The sequence below is a fragment of the Myotis daubentonii genome, chromosome 8 (genome assembly GCF_963259705.1).
Source record: "Myotis daubentonii chromosome 8, mMyoDau2.1, whole genome shotgun sequence".
NCBI classification, from domain to species: domain Eukaryota; kingdom Metazoa; phylum Chordata; class Mammalia; order Chiroptera; family Vespertilionidae; genus Myotis; species Myotis daubentonii.
The window spans coordinates 33,501,412-33,519,468 of record NC_081847.1 but is presented as its reverse complement, the minus strand read 5'-3'; the positions used below and the strand labels follow the sequence as shown (position 1 = coordinate 33,519,468).

The following is an 18,057-nucleotide window of genomic DNA, read 5'->3' as shown; positions in this document are numbered from 1 at the left end:
TCCGGACCAGACACCATCTTCCATCACTTCTGCTCACTAACAAACACCTCCCACCCCCAACCAGTGGCTTGGGTCCACTCACTTGTTGGCTTCCTGTTGGGCAGCTGCTTCCCAAGCAAGTCTAGATGGGGGAAACTGAACAAAAAGGTCTCCGGCTCTACTGATCAGCATCTCATAGGGCAGGTCCTGAGGGATCTGGGACAACAGGTGGTGAACCGAGGCCATGTCACAGTCACAATCCAGGACTTCCTCTTCTCGATACAACACGATCTGTGGAGAGCAAGGCCTTCCATCAGGGACCAGAACATACAAGGGCTTGGCCATGTGCATTTCATTCTCCTTAGAGATGAATTTAAACTGGTGACAGGGCTCACACCAAATGTTCGGCAAACTCTTGTAGCCATCTAGGACATATAATGGACATATCTGAGTACTTTTCCTACTGGGCTGGGTCTTCCTGTTGGAGGCAAACTTCTACCCTCTCATGTGAAAGACTGACCTTTAAATGAAGGAGATTCTTTTAGGAGGAAGAAGAGGAGAGGGATTCCTGGAAGATTCCTGGAGTGCCAGCACAGAAAATAATGGTTCAAACAGTAGAAAGAATGGTCTTGCTCTCATTAAAGAACAATGAAGAGTGCCCGTGAGCCCACACCTTCCCCCCGCCCCCACACTACCCCAATGATTCAGGCCCTCTCATAACTGGAGCACCCCCAAACCATCTCAATTTTCTATCATAATACCACAGCCTGTCTTTTCTTAAACCCAAAGTTGGCAATTTGCACTCATTCCAGAAGATGACAATAAGAACACAGAATTCAAGTGGGGGGAGCACTTTAAATGTTCAGAAGAATCCTATATAATAAAGAGCTAATATGCTAATTAGACCGAACAGCCGAACGACCTTCCGGAAGAAGCTGGGGCTGCAAGGGCTGGCCAAGGCTGCAAGGGCTGGCCAAGGCTGCAAGGGCTGGCCGAGGCAGCTGGGGCTGTGAGGGCCGAGCTCTTCGCACAAATTTCGTGCATCGGGCCTCTAGTCTCGTAATAAACAAATCTGTTTATCTTCATTTAACCAACATTTCCCAACCTTAGTGTTACACAGAACATTTTTTTCCCTATGACATTCCCATTCCCATTGTACAAAATGGTGTCCAGGCACACCAGTCTGGGAAATGGGGTCTTCTGCATCTTTCCATAACCACCAGGTTTCCCTTTAGGCAAAATGATCAAGCTGGAATGGGTGATGTGAACCTAGCTGCTGGCGTATGGCCTGTACCTACCACAGCTGCAAAGTAAATGGGCATCAGGGGGTGGCAGGCCAGGAAGAAGTCGTATAACCGCACCACGTGTCTGAAGTCAGACAGGACGTGCCCAAACCAGGTGATGAGCCAGCTGAGGGCAAAGATGGTCCCAACCTCAGCACTAGAAACAAGGAAATCCAGATGTTAGGTTCCCTGCTGAGTCATCCTTTCCCTTTTTCTGGGCCCTCTTTGTCCCCAGTGCGATGAGAAGGAAGCATTTGGGAAATGTACTTTATGGGAAATTCAGCCACCTAGGAATTCAGCATTTTCTCCTCAAAAAAACACAAAGTCTTCAAATTGTACCCCTCATCATGGTATTAATACTACAATAGGTTCCTGATTGCCTTACTTCACTAGTTGCTCTAATGACCAACAAATGTCTACTACAGGGACAAAAAGTACCTATGTGCAGGAAACTATACCATAATTTTCCTTCTGAAAAAGTCATGCTCTTTTGCGGGGCACAGGTACATATTCTCAGGCTTGAAAACAACTCTGTTAATTTTTTAGTTAACATGTGGTGACTGAAACATGTTAAGACATAGCTCTTATGTGAAAGGAAAAGGTCCTGGCTGGGTTGCTCAGTCGGTTAGAGCGTTGTCTCCATACACCGAGGCTGCAGGTTCGATCCCCAGTCATGACACATACAAAAATCAACCAATGAATGCATAGGTAAGTGGAACAACAAAGCGATGTTTCTCTCCCTTTCTCTCTTTCTAAAAATCAATCAAAAAAATTTTTTAAAAAAAGTCAGGCATTGGCCAAGGATAAATTTCCAACTAAACAGAAGAGAAATAAAAATCATATGAAATTTGCAAAGAAATATTTCTTCTCCTTGGTACTTGGTAAATATTACCACCCACACATGGCCTTGTTTTTCTTACCTCTGGATCCTACAGGACTCTGTAGTTCTCTTGTGGCAATAACCTCAAAGTCTACCTTGGCATACTTAACTTGTCCACCTACTCCCTCTAGATGTAAACTCCTCAAAGGAATGAGCTGTCACATCTCTTGTATCCCCAAAAGAGCAGGCACCCAATGTGCTCTAAGACTGTGTACAGAACTGAATTATCCAGCTTGCTGGTTAACTAGAGAGAATAATTCAGGCCCGGCCAGCGTGGTTCAGTGGTTGAGTGTCGGCCTATGAACCAGGAGGTTATGGTTTGATTCCTGGTCAGGGCACATGCCCAGGATGCGGGCTCAATCCCCAGTGTGGGGCAGCAAATAATTAATGATTCTCTCTCATCATTGATGTTTCTATCTTTCTCCCGCTCCCTTCCTCTCTGAAATCAATAAAAATATATTTTAAACAAAAGAAAACTCAGAAAATCAGTATCTATATCTATCATCCATCTACCTTTCTATCTATCTGAAAGTCTAAGTGACCGAATGACTGATCAACCGGTTACTATGATGTGCACTGACCACCGGGGGGCAGACGCTCAACACAGGAGCTGCCCCTTGGTGGTGTGTTCCCACAGTGGGAGCGCCGCTCAGCTGGCCAACGGGCACCAGATGCCAGGCTCAGGGTGGTAAGCGCAGCTGTGATGGTGGCGGTGGCAGAAACAGTGGGGCTGGGATGAGCGGGTGTGGCATGGTGCCTGGCCTGGGGCTTGAGCTCCTCCCTGGCCACCTGCGGCTTTGTACACTACTATATTCCTTGGGGGATGTCGAACTGCCTGATCCCTACAGGGCCAAAACCGGCAGTCTGACATCCCCTGAGGGGTCTTAGACTGTGAGAGGGCATAGGCCAGGCTGAGGGACCCCATTGATGCACGAATTCGTTCACTGGGCCTCTAGTAAGATAATGATGGCCCTAGCTGGCTTGGCTTAGTGGATAGAGCGTCAGCCTGCGGACTGAGGGGTCCCAGGTTCAATTGCGGCCAAGGGCACATGCCTGGGTTGCAGGCTTGTTCCCCAGTAGGGGGTGTGCAGGAGGCAGCCAATCAATGATTCTCTCTCATCATTGATGTTTCTCTCTCTCTCTCCTTCTCCCTTCCTCTCTGAAATCAATAAAGAAATATATTAAAAAAAAAAATCTAAAATAAATACTCTAAAAAAAAAAAGATAATGATGAGCTAGACTTGTGAGGAAGAAATAAAGGCTAGAGAAAAGTTGAAGGGGTGTGTGTGTATGTGTACCCATAAATACAGATACATATATACCTCTGCATGAAGTCATGGAGTTCTGGATTCACCTGGTCAATGATGGGCATTAGATAGTTTAATATATGTTTGGTGTTGTCCATTGTTGGATCCATGAAATCCCTAGAGGGAGACAATTCAATCAGTATGATCAGACCAAACACTTAGGTAAGGGTGAGAATGAAATGGAGCTAAAACCATTGAAAACACTGATTAGAAAATGGGCTGAGGAGTTTGGGAAGTGATGCCCAGTCTCGTATATCCCTCTGTGCTGGTACCTGAGGTGGTGGGTAGATACTTTTTCTACCAGGGATGTTGCCAGACTCTCTCCTACCACCAGCAGAAATGTGACCACAATGTCATGGTAGCCCTGGTAGTAATGCAGCTGAGGGTTGCGCTCCAAGACGAGGAGGATGATGTCGATCAGTTCTTCCTGGAGCCCTTCTCTCTGTTCTTTTGGCATGCCTGGGGTGGGAGGAGAGATGCACTTAAGTATGGCAAGCAGCCTAGTAACACAGAGGTTAGGAATATGGACAGCAATGGATTTTCAGATAAAGTACTTAATAAAAGAAAATTTGCATCTTAGTAACACATTTCTAGATCCACACACATATAAAATATGTGACATACAGAAAAGAGCCACCAACTAGCAACCTTACAGTGGGAGTCCAGCCACCTTCTTAACTAAGTCACCACTGTTCACAAGGCCAGAAGTGTGACTATTTGACAGCATGTGTCTCCTGATGTACTGAAAAGAACGCAGCATCACTCCCTGGGGTATTCCTATCAAGAATGTATAAACTGCCCTGGCCAGGTGCTCAGTAGTTAGAGCATCAGCCCTCGGACTGAAGGGTCTCGGGTTAGATTCCGGGTCAAGGGCATGTGCTTTGGTTGGAGGCAACCAGTTGATGTGTGTCTTTCACATCTCCCTCCCTCCCTCCCTCCCTCCCTCCCTCCCTCCGTCCCTCCCTCCCTCCCTCCCTCCCCCCGCCACCCTCCCCTCCCTCTCTCCCTTACAATTTCTCTCTAAAAATCAATGGAAAAATATCCTCTGGTGAGGATTAAAAAAACAAAACAAAAAACAAACAAACAAAACACACGAAATAATGTACTGACCTAAACATTAAGGAAATATCAAGCTCAAATTAAGGGAAATTTTATAAAATAACTGGCCTGTTGCTCAGCTGGCATGGCTCAGTGGTTGAGCGTGGACCTATGGACCAGGAGGTCACAGATCAATTTCTGGTCAGGGCACATGCCCGGGTTGTGGGCTCGACCCTCAGTGTGGGGCGTGCAGAGGCAGCCAATCAATGATTATCATCATTGATGTTTCTATCTCTCTCTCCCTCCCTCTCCCTTCCTCTCTGAAATCAATAAATAACTGGACTGTCATAAAATATAAATAAACTATTCCAGGTTATATCAGGCGAAAGAGATATGATACCTGAATGGAAAATGCATGAATTTGTATTTCCTTTTCCTATAAAGGACATAACTGATATAAATGATGAAATCTGAATAAAATTAGACAGCAGTATTTTTTAATATTGCTATTGATTTTGATAAATGTACTGTGATTATATATGAATCCTGTTTTTTAGGAACTACACCCTGAAATATGTAGAAACAAAGGGACACCATGTCTGTAATTTATTCTTAAATAATTCAGAAAGCAACTTATGTGTGTGTGAGCCCACTATATGGGAGAACATATTTGGCAATGATACATCTGATAAAGTGTTAATATCCAAAATATAAAAGGAACTCATACAACTTAACAAAAGGAAGACAAACAATCCAATTAAAAAATGGGCAAAGGACCTAAATAGATACTTTTCCAAAGGGGACATACAGATGGCCAAGAGCCATATGAAAAAATGCTCGAAGTCACTGATCATCAGAGATGCAAATTAAAACAACAATGAGGTATCACCTCACCCCTGTCAGAATGGTTACCATGAACAAATCAATAAATAGTAAGTGTTGATGAGGATGTGGAGAAAAGGGAACCCTAGCTGAACCGGTCTGGCTCAGTGGATAGAGCGTCGGCCTGCGGACTCAAAGGTCCCAGGTTCGATTCTGGTCAAGGGCATGTACCTTGGTTGCGGGTACATCCCCACTGGGGGGTGTGCAGGAGGCAGCTGATCGATCTCTCTCATCGATGTTTCTAACTCTCTATCCCTCTCCCTTCTTCTCTGTAAAAAATCAGTAAAATATATTAAAAAAAAAAGAGAGAGAAAAGGGAACCCTAGTGCACTGCTAGTGGAAATGCACACTGGTGCAGCCATTATGGAAAACAGTATGGAGTTTCCTCAAAAAATTAAATATGGAACTGCCAATTCACCGAGTGATCCCACTTCTAGGAATATATTCTAAGAAATCTGAAACACCAGAACAACCAAGATGTCGGCATAGGTAAACATCTAAACTTGCTGCCTCGCACGACTATATCAAAACTACAACTAAAAGACAAACAGGTATCATCCAGAGCCACGGGAAGACTGGCTGAGTGGAAGTTATACAACTACAGTGGGGCCTTGACTTACGAGTGTCCCGACTAACGAGTTTTTCAAGATACGAGCCGTCTCTCGGCCAATTTTTTGCTTTGAGTTGTGAGCTAAAATTCGGGTTATGAGCCAGCTTCAGATACCCCACCGCTAGTTGGCACAGCAAACGTCACAGTGAACGCCACAACATCAGCCCGGCATCACGTGTCTCACTTGTTCACTTTAATGATTTGACATACGAGTAATCTGAGTTACGAGCTCCGTCACGGAACGAATTAAACTCATAAGTCAAGGCCCCACTGTAGAAGGAAAGAGAAAAGTGCACTGAGACTGGCAGGAGGTGCTGAGGTGCAGAAGGGCATAGGTACGGAGGTGGGCGCAGAAACGGGCTGGCAACTGGGTATGCTATTGTCCTTTTCAATCGGGAGGGAGATACAAGCTCCCAACTGCTGTGAACTCCAGTTCCGGGCAAGACTCTGGGGACCCAGACTCACACCAGGAGAAAATGGACTATCTGGCATCCACTGGAATGTGAGGGGGGCTTTCTCACAGAGGTGCTTGCAGCGATCATTGTTCCTGCACGGGGCCCTGGGACACAGAGACACCGGGACCTCTCCTGGACAGGGCTGACTGGCAGCCATTGCTGTCTGCTCCGCCCTGGTGATTCCCAGAGACCCCGTCCCACCCAATTTAAAACCCACCCAAGCTGTGCGCAGAGGCTTTTGCATATGAATGGCCTGGCCTTTTACAATCTAAAACCTAACAAATTGAAGCTGGGTCAAAGAGCCCCAGAGCTTCCAAAAGAAGGCAGCCTGCATTGCTTCACAGTTGCACCTCCTCTGAGCACCTCCAAACCCCAAACAAAGAGGAGGAATCCGCAGATCTCTCTGTAGCTCCTGCTCGGTGGCCTCAGGCAGTGGCTGACTTTGCACCTCCTTGGAGATCCAAGAGCCAGTGTATCCAGTGGTCAGAGTGAGACCATACCAGATTACAACTCCTAAGATCCATAAGGGACACACTCAGGGGGCAGACTCCTTGAATGCCAAAGCCCCACTGAAGCAAGTCCTACCCCATAAGGGTGTCTCCAGCACAGCAGTTCTCCCATTGTAGACACAACTAGTTTTCACAGCCAATTGACCTGGAGATCAACTCCTTCCAATGATACCAACAGCAATCAAGGCTTAATTACAACAAGACTATCCACACAGCCCACAAAAGGGTGCACCAAGAGTGTCCACCACAGGTAATTAGGAAGCCTGAGCCACTGGGCCCTACAGGACACCTAGCACACAAAGCCACTCTATCAACACAGGGAAGCAACCAAAATGCGGAGACAAAGAAACATGTCACAAATGAAAGAAATGGAGGAAAGCAAACTACTGGATATAGAGTTCAAAACCACGGTTATAAGGTTACTCAAGAATCTTATAGAAACCTCTGAGAAATTTAGTGAGACCCTCAAGGATATGAAAAAGGACAAATTAGAAATTAAGCATACACGGACTGAAATAAAGAATAATATACAGAGATCCAACAGCAGACTAGAGGATCCCAAGAATCAAGTCAAAGATTTGAAATACGAAGAAACAAAAACCACCCAACTGGAAAAGCAAAAAGAAAAAAGCAAAAAGAATCCAAAAATATGAAGATAGTGTAAGGAGCCTCTGGGACAAGTTCAGGTGTACCAACATCCGAATTATGGGGGTGCCAGAAGAAGAGAGAGAGCAAGATACTGAAAACCTATTTGAAGAAATAATGACAGAAAAACTCCCCTACCTGGTGAAAGAAATAGACTTACAAGGCCAGGAAGCGCAGAGAACCCCAAACAAAAGGAATCCAAAGAGGACCACACCAAGACACATCATAATTAAAATGACGCCAAAACCGGTTTGGCTCAGTGGATAGAGCGTCGGTCTGCAGACTGAAGGGTCCCAAGTTCGATTCTGGTCAAGGGCATGTACCTTGGTTGCGGGCACATCCCCAGTGGGAGATGTGCAGGAGGCAGCTGATCGATGTTTCTCTCTCATCGATGTTTCTGACTCTCTCTCTCTCTCCCTTCCTCTCTGTAGAAAATCAATGGAATATATTTAAAAATAAAATAAAATAAAATAAAATGACAAGGGCAAAAGACAAAGAGAGAATCTTAAAAGCAGCAAGAGAAAAACAGTTAGTTACCTACAAGAGAATACCCATACGATTGTCAGCTGATTTCTCAACAGAAACTATGCAGGCCAGAAGGGAGTGGCAAGAAATATTCAAAGTGATGAATAGCAAGAACCTACAACCAAGATTACTCTACCCAGCAAAGCTATCATTCAGAAATGAAGGTCAGATAAAGAGCTTCACAGATAAGAAAAAGTTAAAGGAGTTCATCACCACCAAACCAGTATTATATGAAATGCTGAAGGGTATTCTTTAAGAAGAGGAAGAAGAAGAAAAAGGTAAAGATAAAAATTATGAACAACAAAGTGACAACAAATACTCATCTATCAACAAGTGAATCTAAAAATCAAGTGAATAAAAAATCTGACAACAGAATAAACTGGTAAATAGAATAGAATCAGGGGCATAGAAAGGGAGTGGACTGACAATTCGTGGGGGGAAGGGGGTGTGGGCGGTGCAGGAAGAGATTGGACAAAAATCGTACACCTATGGATGAGGACAGTGGGAGGGTAAGGGCATGGGGTGGGGTGGGGTGAAAACTGGGTGGAGGGGAGCTATGGGGGGAAAAAAGAGGAACAACTGTAATAATCTGAACAATAAGGATTTATTAAAAAAAAAAAAAAGAAGAAAGAAATCTGAAACACCAGTCAGAAAGAATGGATGCACCCCTATGTTCATAACAGCACAATTTACAATAGCTAAGCTCTGGAAACAGCCCAAGTGTCCATCAGCAGATGAGTGGATTAAAAAGCTGTGGTACATTTACACCATGGAATACTATGCAGCAGTAGAAAAGGATCTCTTGAGACAGCATGAAGGGACCTGGAGAGTATGATGCTAAGTGAAATAAGTCAGACAAAGACAAGTATAACATGACCTCACTCCTATGTGGAATCTAATTAACAAAATAAACTGATTAATGGAGTGGATCCAGAGACATGGAAGCATGGAACAGAGTGGGAATCTCAGAGGCGGGGGAGGGTAGGTGGGTGGGCGGTAATCAACCAAAGACCTTGTATTCATATATGCATAAACCACGGACACAGACAATTGGGTGCTGAAGGCCTGGGGTGGGGGTGGGGAATTGGAGGCTGGAGGGGGTCAATGGGAGAAAAAAGGGGACATATGTAATACCTTCAACAATAAAGAATTATTTTAAAAAATAAAAATAACTTATATGTGTGTATATGGAGAAAGAGAGAAAGCAAATATAATAAGATACTAACATATAAGAAAATTGGGTAAAGGTATGTGGGAAATTATCCTATTTTTTTAACTTTCTATAGGTATGAAATCATATAAAAATAAAAAAAAGACCTAATTGCATGTTCCCTACTAAAGCAAACTAAATATAGGAAATATTGATCTCCTTGCTCCAAAGATATGGCTGGAAAAAGGGAGCCTTCTTGGGAGCTCTTTCTGAGCATGCAGCTGGTTCTGGCAGTGGTCAGTGTGGTTCCTTAGCTCCTGACTTTTAGTATAAAAAGACCAAATCTTGACCTTGTGAACTGCTTTAGAAGAATGGCACACAGCACAGTTTTCCTACACCATTAGCTTTTTCAGTTAAAGAGTTGCTGTGAGAGAAAACAGTTAATGTAAGGGCCCAGACTAAACTGAATGGAAGGTTTAAGGTGAAACCAAACCTCATCTCTTGCCTATATTTACCCCACCCCTTTTCAAAAGGGAATACTGTAAAAGATAAACAAAAAAGAAAATGAAGTAAATCAAGTACTATGACTAGGTTAAGTCATAAAAGTAATAATAGAAAACATTAAACCCCATTTGAATTTTCAGTAGAAGAGTACTCAGCTAAGCTAAGAAGAACATGAATGCAAACGGAATATGAAACCACATGGAAAGTTCAGCCTACAGAAAGAATAGCACAGGCTGATGTTACATAAATAGAAGAGGATGAAGGGTTCTTAGGGGGAAAATATGGGCGGCATCTGTACGAGGTGGTCTCATCCAAAGCAGCAGGATCGGGAGACCCTGACTGCCCCACCCAACCTGTGTATCAGCCCCAACCTCTTTCAGCAGCTCTTCCTCACAAGCTACTGATCTCAGCCCGGGCTGCAGACGTTCCTAAAACCTCTCAAAGGCCCACAAACCTCCATTAAGCAGCCATGGTCTCGGTGTGCCTGGTCCCTCTGGCTAAGTGGGCTCTGGCACTAGTGGCAGCTGGCATCAGTTTGCAGCATCTCTTAGGTACCTCCAAGTCCAGAACCACAGGTCACTTTATAGCTACTACCAGGTAGCCCTGAACTGAGCACAGGCAGTGGCAGACTTCAGCTTGTGCCAGAGCTCCTCCCAAGAGGCCCCAGAACCAACACACCCAGTGGCCAGTGGCCAGCTTCAGACCACATAAGAGCACCACCCAATTAGCTCCACAAATGACACACCCAAAGAGAGGCTTGGCAGGCACCAGAGCCACACTAAACTGCATCCTGCTCTGTGGGGTGAGCCCCTGCACAATGGCTCATCTGCTATACTCACAGACAGTCCTCACAGTCAGTCAGCCTGAGGATCAATCCCACCCACTGATGTGCTAACAGTAGTCAAGGGCCAACTACCACAGAGGGACACACTCAGCTGACAAAAGGGACACCACTGGAGCTCCTGGCTCAGGTGACCAGGGAGTGTGAACCTTGGGCCCCATGGGGCACTACTATATAAGGCCACTCACTCTCCAAGACTGGGAGATATAGCAAATCTTCCTAATACACAGAAACAAACATAGAGAGGCAGCCAAAATGAAGAAACAAAGAAACACATCCTAAATAAAAGAACAGGACAAAACTCCAGGAAAAAGACTAAACAAAATGAAGGCAAACAATTTACTAGATACAGAGTTCAAAACACTGGTTATAAGGATGCTCAATGACTTAGGTAAACAATAGATAAACTCAGTGAGAACTTCACAAAGAGATAAAAACCATAAAAAAGAAACAGTCAAAAGTGAAGAATTAGATGGAATCAACAGCAGACTAGATGAAGCAGAGAATAAAATCAGCGATTTGGAAAACAAGTAGAAAACACCCAATCAGAACAGAAAAAAAATTTTTTGAAAAAAACAGGAGGAAAACCAAGATGGCGGCATAGGTTAATGCAGGAGATTGCTGCCTCGAACAAGCACTTCAAAAAACAACTAAAAGATGGAACGGACATCATCCAGAACCACAGGAAGGCTGGCTGAGTGGAAATTCTACAACTAGGAGGAAAGAGAATATCATACCCAGACTCAGAAGAAGTGCAGTGCTGAAGTGAAATACTAAGGTGGGGAGTGCACGCGGAGCGGGCTGGAGGCGGAGGGTGCGGTTGTTGTTTTCAATCGGGAGGGAGTTTCAGACTCTGAGCTCCAGATCCAGGCGAGTCTCTAGGGACCCAGACTCAAACGGGAGACGCGGGACTGTCTGGCTTCGGTAGGAACTCGAAGGCAGCTTTCTCTCCGAGGTTTGCAGAGGTTGCTGGGACTCTGTGAGGCAGAGCCCCTAGGGACGGGACTGAGAGCAGCCATAACTGCTCGCTCCAGCCCGCCCTGTAGATCCCTGGGGACCCGCCCCACCCAAGCCCTGCGCAGAGCCATTTGACGGATAGCCTCAGGCAAACGCTAGATTAGCACCGCCCTAGAGATCCAGCACAGAAGCTCTCCCACTGCAGACACAGCGGACTCTCATAGCCAGTTAGCCTGGAGGTCAAATCACCCCCGGTATTGCCGACAATAATCAAGGCTTAACTACAACAAGACTGCGCACAAAGACCACTAGGGGGTGCACCAAGAAAGCATAAAAAATGCAGAGACAAAGAAACAGGATGAAACTGTCAATGGAGGATATTGAGTTCAGAACCACACTTTTAAGGTCTCTTAAGAACTGTCTAGAAACCACCGATAAATGTAGTCAGATCCTCAAGAAATCTAATGAGACCCTCGATGTTATGATAAAGAACCAACTAGAAATTAAGCATACACGGACTGAAATAACGAATACTATACAGACTCCCAACAGCAGACCAGAGGAGCGCAAGAATCAAGGCAAAGATTTGAAATGCGAAGAAGCAAAAAACACCCAACCAGAAAAGCAAAATGAAAAAAGAATCCGAAAATACGAAGATAGTGTAAGGAGCCTCTGGGACAGCTTCAAGCGTACCAACATTAGAATTATAGGGGTGCCAGAAGATGAGAGAGAACAAGATATTGAAAACCTATTTGAAGAAATAATGACAGAAAACTTCCCCCACCTGGTGAAAGAAATAGACTTACAGGTCCAGGAAGCACAGAGAACCCCAAACAAAAGGAATCCAAAGAGAACCACACCAAGACACATCATAATTAAAATGCCAAGAGCAAAAGACAAAGAGAGAATCTTAAAAGCAGCAAGAGAAAGAAACTCAGTTACCTACAAGGGAATACCCATACGACTGTCAGCTGATTTCTCAACAGAAACTTTGCAGGCCAGAAGGGAATGGCAAGAAATATTCAAAGTGATGAATACCAAGAACCTACAACCAAGATTACTTTATCCAGCAAAGCTATCATTCAGAATTGAAGGTCAGATAAAGAGCTTCACAGATAAGGAAAAGCTAAAGGAGTTCATCACCACCAAACCAGTATTATATGAAATGCTGAAAGGTAACCTTTAAGAAGAGGAAGAAGAAGAAAAAGGTAAAGATACAAATTATGAACAACAAACATGCATCTATCAACAAGTGAATCTAAGAATCAAGTGAATAATTAATCTGGTGATCACAATAGAATCAGGGACATAGAAAGGGAATGGACTGACTATTCTTGGGGGGGAAAGGGGTGTGGGAGATGTGGGAAGAGACTGGACAAAAATCGTGCACCTATGGATGAGGACAGTGGGTGGGGAGTGAGGGCGGAGGGTGGGGCTGGAACTGGGAGGAGGGGAGTTATGGGGGGAAAAGAGAGGAACAAATGTAATAATCTGAACAATAAAGATTTAATTAAAAAAAAAAACAAATAAAAATTTTTTTTAAATAGTGATAGTTCAACCATAACAACATTCATACATAGTGGTACCAGAAGGAGAAGAGAGAGAACAAAGAATTGAGAACCTATTTGGAAAAATGACAAAAAACTTCCCTAACCTGGTGAAGGAAATAGACATGCAAGTCCAAAAAGTACAAAGAGTCCCAAACAAGATGAACCCAAAGAGGTTCACACCAAGACAGATCATAATTAAAATGCCAAAGATTAAAGACAGAGAATCTTAAAAGTAGCAAGAAAGCCTTAGCAGGTATGGCTCAGTGGATATGGCATTGGCCTGCAGACGGAAGAGTCTCAGGTTCGGTTCCAGTCAAGGGCAGGTAGCTTGGTTGCAAACTCAATCCCAACCAATTGATGCATCTCTCTCACATTGATGTTTCTCTCTCTGTCTTTCCCTTTTCCTTCCACTCTCTTTAAAAATCAATATCCTCAGGTTAGATTAACAACAACAACAACAACAACAAAACACTAACTGAGCTACCTCTGGCCAGGTAGCTCAGTTGGTTAGAGCATTGTCTCGATACACCAAGGTTGCAGGTTCAATCCCTGGTCAGGGCACATACAAGAAGCAACCAACGAATGCATAAATAAGTGGAACAACAAACTGGTATTTCTCTCTCTCTCTCTCTCTCTCTCTCTCTCTTGCTGGTCCCCCCTCTCTCTCTCTCATTCTTAATTTAAACAATTTAAGAATAAATAAAAATCAATCAATAAAAATTTAAAAAGTAGCAAGAGAAAAGCAGTTAGTTACATATAAGTGAGCTCTCATAAGACTGTCAGCTGATTTCTCAACAGAAAATTTCCATGCTAGAAAGTATTGGCATGAAATATTCAAAGTGATGAAAAGCAAGGACCTATAACCAAGATTTCTCTACTGCACAGGCTATCATTTAGAACTGAAGAAATAAACAGCTTCCCAGAAAAGAAAAAGATAAAGCTGGTCATCACCACCAAAGCAATAGTATAAGAAACTAGAGGCCTGATGCACAAAATTCATGCAATAGTAGGCCTTTGCAGCCCCAGCTGCCTTGGCCGGCCCTTGGAGCCCTGGTTTCATCCGGAAAGTCATCCAGATGGTCATTCCGCTGTTCAGTCGATTTGCATATTATGCTTTTATTATTATAGATTATTATAGATGTTAAAGGAACTTCTTTAAGAGGGAGAAAAAGAGACCAAAAGTATCCTATCTAATAAAAGAGAAACATGGTAATTGGCGTACGACCGATACCCTTTTCATTGGCTAATCAGGGCTATATGCAAATTAACTGTCAGCCAAGATGGCGGCCGGCAGCCAGGCAGCTTGAAACTAACATGAGGCTTGGTTGCCTCAGTGACGGAGGACTCCAACGTTCCCGCCTGCGGCTGCAGGCCTCTGAGTGGGCAGTTTAAGAAACATTGTAACAAATACGCCCAACTTCAGCCAGCAGATTCGCAACATTGTAAGCAAAGGCCAGAAACCTACTTTCAGCCGGAGGCCGAAGAGCTGGAGCCAAGCCTCAAGCTAAAGCGGACCAGAATAAAAAAAAAAAAAAAAAAAAAGGAAAAAAGGAGCGGTTGGGAGCTTCAGTCACCCCCAGCCTGAAAACAGCCCTCAGCCCCTCACCCAGACTGGCCAGGCACCCCAGTGGGGACCTCCACCCTGATCCAGGACACCCTTCAGGGCAAACCAGCCGGCCCCACCCGTGCACCAGGCCTCTACCCAATATAGTAAAAGGGTAATATGCCTCCCAGCACCGGGATCAGCGGAGCCACGAGGCCTCCTGGCACCGGGATCAGCGTGACAGGGGGCAGCACCCAAACCCCCTGATCACCCTGCGGCTCTGTGTGTGACAGGGGGCGGGGCCACAACCTCCCTATCGGCCCTGCTCTGTTCCTGACAGGGGAAGGCACCCCAACCCCCTGATTGGCCCTGCTCTGTGCGTGACAGAGGGCAGCGCCCCAACCTCCTGATTGGCCCTGCTCTGTGCGTGAAAGGGGGTGGCGCCTCAACCTCCCCATCGACCCTGCCTTGAGTGTGACAGGGGGCAGCACCCAAACCCCCTGATCGCCCTGCGGCTCTGTGTGTGACAGGGGGCGGGGCCACAACCTCCCTATCCACCCTGCTCTGTGCCTGATAGGGGGGAGCTCCCCCCCCCCCCCCACGGGCCCTGCTCTGTGTGTGACGGGGTAGAGCCATAACCTCCCCATCAGCCCTGCCCTGAGTGTGAGAGTGGCGGCACCCCAACCCCCTGATCCGCCCTGCTCTGTGGGTGATAGAGGGCAGCACCCCAACCCCCTGATGGGCCCTGCTCTGTGCGTGACAGGGTACAGAGCCCCAACCCCCGCATTGGCCCTGCTCTGTGTGTGACAGGGGGTTGCTCCACAACCTCCCCATCGACCCTGCCTTGAGTGTGACAGGGGACGGCGCCCCAACTCCCCAATCGGCCCTGCTCTGAGCCCGACCAGGGGCTGCACCTAGGGATTGGGCCTGCCCTCTGCCACCCGGGAGCAGGCCTAAGCCAGCAGGTCGTTATCTCCCGAGGGGTCCCAGACTGCTACAGGGCACAGGCCAGGCTGAGGGACCCCCCCTCCCCCCCGAGTGCACAAATTTTTGTGCACCGGGCCTCTAGTGAATAATAAAATAGCAATAACTATATACCCATCATTTATTAAAACTATATACTTATGTCATTTGGAACATTTAATCCATTTACATTTACTTTAATGTAAATGGATTAAATGCTCTAATCAAATGACATGGTGGCTGAATGGAGAAGAAAACAAGATCCATACATATGCTACCAACAAAAACCCACTTTAGAGCAAAAGACACAGAGCCCAGCCAGTGTGGCTCAGTTGGTTGAGCGTCATCCCATGCACCAGGAAGTTGCTGGTTTGATTCCCAGGCAGGGTACATGCCCAGAGTTGCGGGCTTGATCCCCAGTAGGAGGCATGCAGGAGGTAGTTGATGTTTCTCTCTCATCAATGTTTCGCTCTCTCTCTCTTTCCCCCTTCTTCTCTCTGAAATCAATAAAAATGTGTTTTTTTTTTAAAAAGACACATGGGGGGGGGTTTTGAAGGGGTCAATGGGGGATAAAAGGGGGACATATGTAATATTTTCAAGAATAAAGAATTATTAACAAAAGAAATTTTTAAAAAAGACACACAGAGACTGAAAGTAAAGGGATGGAAAAAGATACTTCATGCAAATGGAAATAAAAAAAACAGCTGGGGGTAGCAATAGTTATATCAGACAAAATAGACTTTAAAACAAAGGCTATAAACAAGTGACAAGGAAGGGCATTTCATATATAAAAGCCAAGATATGGAAGCAACCTAAATGTCCATAGCAATTGGATAAAGAAAATATTACTTGGCCATAAAAAAAGAATGTGAAATCTTACCATTTGCAAGAACATGGATCATGCTGGGTATTATGCTTAGTGAAATAAGTCAGACAGAGAAATACAAATACCACATGATTTCACTTATATGTAGAATCCAAAGAAAAACAAAAAACAAAATTAAATGAACAATAAAAATAGACTCATAGAGAACAAACTGATGTTTACCAGATGGGAGGATTACCAGGGAGCTAGGGAAAAAATGAAGGGATTAAGAAGTACAAATTGGTAGTTACAAAATAGTACAGGGATGTAAAGTATAGCATAAGGAATATAGTCAGTAATATTGTAATTATGTATGGTGCCAGGTGGGTACTAGACTTATCAGGGAAATTACTTTGTAAGTTATATAAATGTCTAACTATGCTGTATACCTGAAACTAATATTAAATGTAAACTACAATTAAACATTTAAAATTTTTTTAAAAATAAATGTCACTGTAGATTTCTTTTTAAAAAGTTGATCTTCAACATAAAAACCTAAATTAAAGTTATTTTTTAAAAACACACAAATAAGCCCAGCTGGCATGGCTCAGTGGTTGAACATCAACCAATGAACCAGGAGGTCATGGTTTGATTTCCGGTCAGGGCACATGTCTGGGTTGCAGGCTCGATCCCCACTGTGGCGTGTGCCGGAGGCAGCCAATCGATGATTCTCTCTCATCGTTGATGTTTCTATCTCTCTCTCCCTCTCCCTTCCTCTCTGAAATCAATAAAAATATATTTAAAAAAAACAACAGCCCCCCACACAAAAAAAGAATCAAAGTAACAGGATAGGGAAATGGGGATTGGACTATGGGCATATGTTTTCATTAAAACCAAGTTGGATATATACAAATACTGAATCATCATATTGTACACCTGAAACTAATATATTGTTATATGCCAATTATCTATCTATAATAATAAAAGCGTAATATGCATATCGACCGAATGACCAAACAGCAGAACCATTCGGATGAACTTCCGGAAGACCATGCTATGACACACACTGGCACCAGGCCAGCCAAGGCGGGCACAATGCGATTGATCGGGAGGGCCCTGCCATCGCCCCACGGTCGCCCCAAAGAGGGAGGCCCAGGCCACTGGGGCAATCGGGGGGGCGGGGGGAGGCTCTGCGATCACCCTGCAGAGGGAGGCCCAGGTCACCCTCTGCGCAGCGATAGATTGCAGAGCCCTGGCCAGGTGGGCAGGGCCTCCCTCTGCGAAACAATCTATCTGGGGGCCCTGCGATTGATTGCCCCACAGAGGGAGGCACAGGCCAGCCAAGTGATTACACAGATTGCACTGCATGCCTGTCGCCCACAGAGGGAGGCAAAGGTGGCGGGGGAGCAGCGCAGCACAGATGGCAAGCAGCTGCAGCGGCGGGGGTGGGGCCAGCTGCTGGCAGCTGGCAGCCAGGAGAAGGAAAGCCCCAATAGGCCCTGATCGCTAGCCAGGCCTAGGGACCCTACCCAAGGGGTCCCGGATTGTGAGAGGGCGCAGGCTGGTCTGAGGGACGTCCCTACCCCCCGCCGTGCACAAATTTTGTGCCCCCGGCCTCTAGTACCTCAATAA

The 18,057-nt window shown here is 45.2% G+C and overlaps 1 protein-coding gene across 7 annotated transcripts in view; it reads right to left on the bottom strand.

The window, feature by feature from the left end:
- Positions 1 to 18,057, bottom strand: part of TBC1D20 (TBC1 domain family member 20) — a 35,201-nt gene that overhangs the window by 2,849 nt on the left and 14,295 nt on the right. For all 7 annotated transcript variants that reach the window (XM_059705798.1, XM_059705799.1, XM_059705801.1 and 4 more), the window contains 4 exons: positions 3,721 to 3,907; positions 3,464 to 3,565; positions 1,278 to 1,419; positions 83 to 270 (listed from right to left, as the gene is read on the bottom strand). In XM_059705798.1, coding sequence (XP_059561781.1) covers positions 83 to 270; positions 1,278 to 1,419; positions 3,464 to 3,565; positions 3,721 to 3,907 — 619 coding nt within the window. The remainder of the gene's footprint in view (positions 1 to 82; positions 271 to 1,277; positions 1,420 to 3,463; positions 3,566 to 3,720; positions 3,908 to 18,057) is intronic.